The sequence below is a fragment of the Oratosquilla oratoria genome, chromosome 3 (assembly GCF_046742065.1).
Source record: "Oratosquilla oratoria isolate Oo_2021 chromosome 3, ASM4674206v1, whole genome shotgun sequence".
NCBI lineage: Eukaryota > Metazoa > Arthropoda > Malacostraca > Stomatopoda > Squillidae > Oratosquilla > Oratosquilla oratoria.
Genome location: NC_134779.1, coordinates 42,872,494 through 42,881,143, shown reverse-complemented (window position 1 = coordinate 42,881,143; position 8,650 = coordinate 42,872,494). Strand labels below are relative to the sequence as shown.

Genomic DNA, 8,650 nt, shown 5'->3' with positions numbered 1-8,650 from the left:
TATAGACTATGTTGGAACTATACATACTGTAAATTTGAAGCTAGGTATAGTAAATTGGAGAGGAGAAGAGACACAATGAGCATTGCTCCTTTCCTGTATACTATAATTAGGTAGATACACACTTGCTCACTCACTCACACACACACACACATAATCAGATTTGATAATGTACATGTACACATTATCCTGTATGTACATACCATATTACAACAATTTCAATAATTACCTACTCTTATGATATTTTCTGAACAAGTTGTTATTTCATTATGATTCAAATACAAGTGAAATTATAGTTTGTTTTCTCGTGTATGCTTCTTTCGTAATCAATGGTTTCATTTCATGCATGAATGATGTAAAACTAATAATGCCATGACCTTGAGTCCAGCTCAAAGACTTTACCCACAAAATGCAATTATAGCAAATTTGAAATGTAGACAACTTACAAACATTTTCTTTTGGTTATGTTCTTATATACAGTCTTTGAAACATTATCATTATTATCATTATCATTAAGAAAAAACATAATTAAACAAAAAAAATGAAGAATTAAACTGACAAATCACAAATACTTTACTCCAAATTATTTCAGAACAATAAGTATGTTATCTTAATCAAAATTTTGAAGAAAACAATGGTTCTAGCCCTTTTCTTACACACAGTTTACAGAAATCCACTCAAACTTGGAGAAAAAAAAATAAATAAATAAATAAAATCACCACTTATAGTAAAGCTTTTACAGAAAATACAATTTTGTACAGGGAACTTGTGATTGCACTTTTCAAGGGAATCTGTAATTCTGTTCTATACCTATGGAGGATATTGATACCGTGTACGTTTTACAAGTTACAAGGAAATCCAAATTAGGATGGATCTACTCTTGCACCCCCTTTTAAGTGTCCTATTGAGCCAAAAGTATTGATACCAAATAACAAATGTTGATACCAAATGTCGAGCTACTCACAAGCATTTCTCCCATAGAGCTTCCTTTCCCACTCATCTATGCTGGGCTCTGAGGACCGTTTCTCATGCAGCGAGCCTGAACGTACCACGGCAGTACTTGGCTTGCTTCCTATGCTCGGGGCTGGAGTCGAGGTGGTCACAGGTGTCGGAGGCAGGGAAGGTGTTATGGGGGAGGTGGTGGTGATGGAGGTAGCTACTACAGGTGTGGGTGGCACAGAGGAGGTTAGTGGGGCTGAAGTGACAGGAACAGTGTTACTTGCAGGTGAAACAGTACTAGGAGACAAGGTCTGAGAGGAAGACGAGACTGGAGAGGAAGATGTAACTGTAGGGGATGAAGTGGTTGGAGGAGGATCTGCGGGTACAGGAGGAGGGGCAGGAGAAGTAGGTCCAAAGATGTTTGACGGAGGAGGCATGATAGAGGGCGATGGAGGCGGGACGACAGCAGGTGAGGAAGGAACAAGAGGAGTCAGGTAAGAGATCGAGGCAGCAGCAAGAGCACTGCCCAGGTGACTGTTTGAACTAGAGGACTGAATTGAGTGGAAGGAATCAAAGGTGCTCAAGGATGAGGTTGGGGTCAAGTTGCACTTGAGGGACAAATTTGGAGGTTTTTCCTTTCTAGGTGCTGGAATGGGACCTTCATCTGAACTCTTTTCAGGGGTTTTATTTTTCTCTTCTAGTGCTGAAATGGCTGAATTATGGTCTTGCTTAGTTGCGAGTTCAATGAAATTCTCTTCTTGTTTAGTCGGAATTTCTATGAATTCTTTTTCTTCTTTAGTGGGAATTTCTATGGTTTCTTTTTCTTCTTTAGTGGGAATCTCAATGAATTCATTTTCCAGTTTTGTTGGAATTTCAATAAATTCTCTCTCTTGCTTGGTTGGTATTTCAATAAAATCTTTCTCAAAGGACAAATCGGGTTCAGGTCTAGAAGATACCGAGCTGGACAAACTTATTTCATCTATTTTGGGGTCTGACTGGTTCAAAGGCTGGGAAATTGAATCTTCTCCAAAGAATCCACTAGATCCAGAATTGCTTGAGAAACCTGGTGAAGGAGAAAGTGTGACGGACTCGTCCTTGACAGGTAACTTCTGGTCTTGAGGTTCTTTTGGAGTGTGACTTTCCAAGGTCACAAAGGACACAGGGGGGCTTGCATCATCTTCAGGCACTGGTGGAGGAGGGAAAGATGGCGGAACAGACTCCCTGGCTCGCCCTGAGGTAGGAGTCAAGTCGATGGGAGTTAGATTAGAGAATGTTAAGGTATTGGGTGAGGAGGAAAGGTTGTCAGGTTCTGGTTCGGAAGGTACAGTGGGTAGAGGGGGAGAGGCTAAAGGAGAACGAGGGAGAACACGGGGAGATCTGGAGGGAGGACTTCTGGGGGAGGGAGGAAGGGGAGGGAGGTGGGATTCTGAGTTCACAGGAGTTACCTCTGACACAGCACCTGCAATACACCTGCTGTTAGACTACATCATACCTAACCCCTAGAACTGTTTTGCTAAGACACTGGTTCTAGCTAAACTATTCTATGCTCTTCTTAAAACATGAAAATATTTAGAGGAAAAAAAAAAAAAAATCACTATTTGTCTATCTAACAATTACTCCTACATAAGCATCACTGAGAAGATTATGAGGCTTATAATCATTACATAAACGAATAAATAACACTTGCATCTTATGTAAAAGGTTTATCAACTGGAGGACTTGCGTAAAAGAGGAGGAAAGTCCTCGTGGCATGCCAGGTTTCCCCCAATGAGTAAACAGGAAGACTGAATTCCACACCAAACAATGATAACAAAATTACCTGAAAGCTCAAATAATGCCCCACACGTTTTTATAAATTCCATGATCAAGTGCTTTAGCAAAGAATATCCAACATCAATTTGAGAAATGAATACACAGAGAAAATCATAAGGCCAAATATGCTATTTCTACTACCACAAAGAATGCGAGGCCAAGAGAGCAAACACTCTTCACAGAAAGACTGATGACAGCTATAAAGTGCACAATAGGCCAAGGTGCTCACACAGGATTCAGTCCTGTCCTCACACCTGAGACATGTAAGAAGAAAATGCAGAACATTGGAAGGAGAAAATGTAGTAACATAAAAGCACATGGGAGGTCAAAATAAAACTTAAGCATGAACTATCTAACATAAAAAAACAATGAGTGATTAGTAAATTTAAGTTAGCAAAAGACATTTCAGTTAAGTTTGTTATTTCATTTATATGCGCAGAAACTATAACTAATTTAAGACAATCTGCTGCAGATGAATGGTGCTCTATTTTTATGGCCATACATCAAAAAGCTATTCAAGTTTACATCTTCATACTTCTGATCAGAAAATATCAGCTCATAAGCTGACATCCCTCAGGTGTGAGTGAAGAACCCATGCACAAAACCAAAAACCACACAGAAATTCCTTTAATGTGCAGACTGGAGCAGTTACTCTCTCCACAAGAGTACTGTAGAAAGCACCCACCTTTCCCAAACAGGTCAGACCCTAGCCTCGCTGGTTTGGGTGGAGGTTTGCTGCTAGGTCCAATGGGAAGACTATTATTTCGACGAAAGAAGTCACCACCTTCAAAATAAAGAAACAATTCAAGTACATACATACATGTGTAAACAAATACATATATACATACATATGCTTTCTTCTCCCAACTTTTTTAACTTTATGGTGATAACCTGATAAAAACGTAAAAAAATATATAATTTATTCACTCAGTCAATGTGTAGCCTTCTTTTTCTTCTTGCAGGAGATCTACAACTCAATGCATCCACAAACCATTCAAAAGAAAATGTGAACTGTTTGTACAGTAAGGATATTGGTCATGTTTTGTGTCTTCTGTGGAGTGACTGTGCAAATTTTAAGCAGTCAATGTTTTAGGGGAATTTAGTAACACCCTTCTGGACCAGAATCACACAAATTCCTTTTATGACTGGAGACTAATCTTCACTCAGATAAAGCTGATCACTTTTAACTTCTACTATCGCTCTTTCATACTAACCTCCTCTAACTTCTCTCTTACAATTTATAAGAAACCACCACTAAGACACAATGGTCATATCATTCACAATAATAACTCGTTTAAACCCCTTTTTCCATCTCAGTGTCTCTGGGATGAGGGGTCATCCCTGGTCCTCATCACACTGCTTGGGTCAAAGGCAATGCAGTGAGGCATAGTTCCACTACTGCAGGGCCCAACACCCAGAGCTGGTTTACCATCTCTCCTCATTATATGATCTACCTCCTCTCCATCCAATCAGAATAACTTATGAAACAGATGACAACATCCCTCTGGGCTGTCTCATCATTTCAACCATTCACAATCTGCACTCACTCCTATCTTTTGCACTCCCTTTCCAACTTGACAGACATTCCACGTGCATTCAAAGCCCTATTCATCCCCATCGATCCACCTCATTCTTGGTCTCTCTCTCAAGCTCACTCTATCCCCTTCTGTTTCCATATTCTCTTTAGTTGTACATCTTTTAAGTGAAAATTTACAAATGGATAGCACCAAGGGTTACATTTATGATGTAAAAAAGTTTGAGAGTGAATATGTCATTGAAAGCTGTTCGAGGATTTGGGGCATGCAGGAAATAAAACATGATAATGAGTAAACCTGCTAAATATTGAGACAAGGATATTCATGCACTCTGTAAAGTCAATGGAAAGCATTGGGGAATAATAAGACCCAGTTCTATCAGGCTACCCTCGTGCAATAAAGAAAGCCAGAAGACAAAAGAAAATATGTGTATATATATATACATAAGTAGACACACACTTGCATCACAATCACAGTCTGCCACCACACTTTATTAGCTTTTCCAATCTAAAGTCCTGAAAACCCAAGCCTCACTCCCATTGCAAGATCAATCTGTTGCCTCAGATCTCTCTTGTAAGGGATCCACAGCTCCACAGAGTTCAACAATGGCTACTAGGTTGGCCCACAAATATCTAAGAAGAAATACTGTACTGATGTCTATGTTGAGTAAAAGCTAAACAGAAAAAGATATGTTCCATGTCATCAGCATTACTGGATTGACTTTGACCCAACCAGTGTGGCAGGAGACAGGGATGATCCTTCATCAACGAGGTGGTAAGATAGGAGGGACAATGAACAAGCTTTAATGGATGTAGGGAGGGTATATGCTTAGACATGACCACCTCCCTTATATGGGGGAGAAGGCCCTTTGTTATGTATGTGTCTTCTGTGTCATTTGCATATCGGGAGCCAGGCCAATTATGTGTTACTATTGCTTCACTGCTGGATGGTGAGTTTGGGAACCCAATTAGAAATACAATAGAGTGATTCTTTCAATAATAATAATAATAACTGCTGTCTCAAGTTTCACTGACTGGAAATCTACAGCCCCACAATGGCGGACAATAGTCTTCAGGCTCTCCCATAGACCTCTCTTGAAAGAAGTTTTGTACTGTCATCTGTGCTATATTAGGGGGGGAGACTGTTTCTATGTCACCAGCTGAAAGTAGTAGTAGGAGGGAAGCATCACCACTTTCCAGCTTTCGGTATGTGAAAAGGCAGAAGACATACAACAAAGAGACATTTTGGATTCAGTCCAGAGATAGTCTCCATTCCTTGGTGCTGACACCACCAGATAAATACGAGGGGGTTGATGAAATTTGAAAATGGATAGCAAGATGATTGTTTCCTCTACCTATCTTACAGGGCCACCATTAGCAGGTACCCATCATTAGTCCCCGGGATTCTTGTATGTCTTTGGGCTGTTTATTTTTCTTGGCTTATGATGTATTATTGGAGACTTGTTTGGGATGTCTCGTACCATTTCTTTTGTGATCAGTGTATACACATTTTTGTATGGATTTGTTGTGGAAAGACTGGAGTTATGCTCTGGTATATTTGCAATGTTTGTCTAAAAGAGGGTAGATGGAGGAGTGCCTGTATAGTTCCACTTTACAAGGGAAAAGGGGACAAGTGTGAGTGTAGTAGTTTCAGAGGGATCAATTTGTTGAGTGTAGTTGGGAAGGCTTATGGAAGGGTTTTGATCGAGAGGATTAGAAGAGGAACAGAAGGAGTAATTGGTGAGGAGCAGTATGGGTTAAGGAGAGGTAGGGATTGTGTGGATCAGATTATTGTGGTAAAGCAGATATGTGAGAAAGCTTTAGGAAAAGGTAAGGATGTTTTTTGGGCCTTTATGGATTTGGAAAAGGCTTAAGAACATAACATAAGAACATAAGAATAAAGGAGACTGCAAGAGACCATAAGGCCTACACTAGGCAGCTCCGTATCCATCACCACCTGTCATCCCCATCCATAAAGTTGTCTAATCGTTTTTTAAAACAACTGATAGTTTCAGCGCTTACCACATGGTTACTAAGTTTATTCCATTTGTCGACCACCCTATTAGTAAACCAATTCTTGCCTATTTCCTTCTTAAATCTAAATTTGTCCAGTTTATACCCAGTACTGAGAGTCCTGCCCTGTTGTTTTATTTTGATGACCTTGTTTGCATCACCCTTGTTATAGCCTTTGATCCACTTGAACACTTCTATTAGATCACCCCACACTCTGCGTCTTTCCAGAGAGTGTAAGTTTAGGTGCCTAAGCCTCTCTTCGTAAGGCAAATTTCCGAGTCCCTGTATGATTTTGGTCATTCTTCTCTGTACTGATTCTAGTGAATTTATGTCCATTCTGTAGGACGGAGTCCAAAACTGTACCGCATAGTCAAGGATGGGTCTAACTATCGCTAAATGACAAGGTAGACAGGGAGGCACTATGGGAAGTATTGTAGGTATATGGGATAGGAGGAAAGCTGTTAAGAGTAGTCAAGAGATTTTACGAGAGTAGTAGAGCCTGTGCTAGAATTAGAAATGGAGAGAGTGAGTGGTTTGAGATAAAGGTGAGACTTCGCCAGGGATGCGTTATGTCACCTTGGCTGTTCAATTTATAGTGGTGTGAGAGGTAAATGCAAGGGTAATGGGACAGGGATTGGAGATGGTTAAAAATCATACATACATATACCAAGGCTTTTTCCCCCTTCCAAGGGAGGTAGCCAAAAAGGGAAAGGCATAAAAACACTCCCACCCATTTCATCCCTAAATACACTCCACACCCCTCCCACCCATCCTCTCATCTGAGCACCTCCTGGATGACGGGTCATCCCAGCACCCAGCCCACCGCCCAGGGTCAGAAGCAGTGTCGCAAGACACAGCACATCCACAGCAAGGCCGCTTCATTTAATCGGCGACCCCCCCTCTCCGTCCCCCCTTGCATATAAGGAGAGGACGGGGAGAAATCCCTTCGGGCTGCGTCAAAATTTACTCACACATACTACCCCACCCCCCACCCCCCTGCCCATTCCTCCTCATGCAATCACAACATCATCCATATACAACCATTCTCCACTCACCTCTGTCTTCCGTCCTCTCCCTTCCTTCCTCAACAGACATTCCCCTCTTCCCCAAAGCCTCCTTCACCCCATCCATCCACCTCATCCTAGGACGTCCCCTCATGTTCACTCCCTCCACATCTGCCTTCCATACCTCTTTTACTAGTCTTTCTTCACTCATTCTTTCCATGTGTCCAAACCATCCTAATATTCTTTCATCAACCCTAATAATGGTTAAAAATAATGGAGAAAAATGGTTAAAAATAATGGAGAAAAATGGGTGATAAGCCAGTTATTATTTGTTGATGACTCTGTGCTTGCAGTGGGATCAGAGGAGGGATTAAGGAAGTTAGTAACAGAGTCTGGGAAGGTGTGTGAAAGAAGGAAGTTGAAGATAAATGTGAGTAAAAGTAAGGTGATGAGATGTACAAGGGGAGAGGATGGCAGCAAATTGAAAGTGAGTATTAAGGGAGAGAAACTGGAGAAAGCGGACAGCTTTAGATTTTTGGGGTCAAATGTAGCAGGAAAGGGAGGAGTGGAGGTAGAATGTAGATTGGGGGGGTTGAAAAATGTAATGAGAAATAGACATTTGGAAATGGATGATAAGAGGAAATTGTATGATGGGGTGATTGTGCCAACAGCACTGTGTGGGGCAGAAATATGGAATGTAAGAGAGGAAGAATTTAAATGAATTTGAGATGAAATACCTGAGAAGTATGGTAGGAGTTACCAAGGTAGATAGAGGGAGATATGAGGAGGTGAGGAGAAAACTGGGGGTGAAAAAGGAACTGGGAGATAGGGTTGATGAAAGAATTTTGGGATGGTTTGGACACATGGAAAGAATGAGAGAAGAAAGATTAGTAAAAGAGGTGTGGAAGGGAGAGGTGGAGGGAGTGAACATGAGGGGGCTACCAAGGACGAGATGGATGGATGGATGGGGTTAAAGGGGCATTGGGAAAGAGGGGAATGTCTGTTGAGGAAGGAAGGGAGAAGACAGAAGATAGGGGTCAATGGAGAATGGTTGTATATGGATGATGCTGTGATGCATGGAAGGGAGTGGGTGGGGGATGTGGGGGTGAAGGAGTACATGTGAATGATATTTTGATGCAGCCTGAAGGGATTTCTCCCTGTCTTCTCTTTTTTCTAAGAGGGAACAGAGGGGGGTCACCGATTAAATGAAGTGGCCTTCCTGTGGATTTGCTGTGTTTTGCTGCATTGCTTCTGACCCAGGGCAGTGGGCCAGATGCAGGGATGACCCATCATCCAGGAGGAGCCAAGAAAAGAGGGAGGGAGGGGTGGTGAATGGGAGTGGAGTATGTAG

At 41.5% G+C, this 8,650-nt stretch overlaps 1 protein-coding gene across 1 annotated transcript in view; it reads right to left on the bottom strand.

The window, feature by feature from the left end:
* Positions 1-872: 872 nt before the first annotated feature.
* The window catches only part of LOC143017835 (uncharacterized), a 97,598-nt gene continuing 89,820 nt past the window's right edge, over positions 873-8,650 (bottom strand). Inside the window, exons 7-8 of the mRNA XM_076172775.1 lie at positions 3,434-3,532; positions 873-2,395 (exon numbers count right to left, since the gene is read on the bottom strand). Of these exons, the coding sequence (XP_076028890.1) occupies positions 954-2,395; positions 3,434-3,532 (1,541 nt within the window). The 3' untranslated portion in view covers positions 873-953. The remainder of the gene's footprint in view (positions 2,396-3,433; positions 3,533-8,650) is intronic.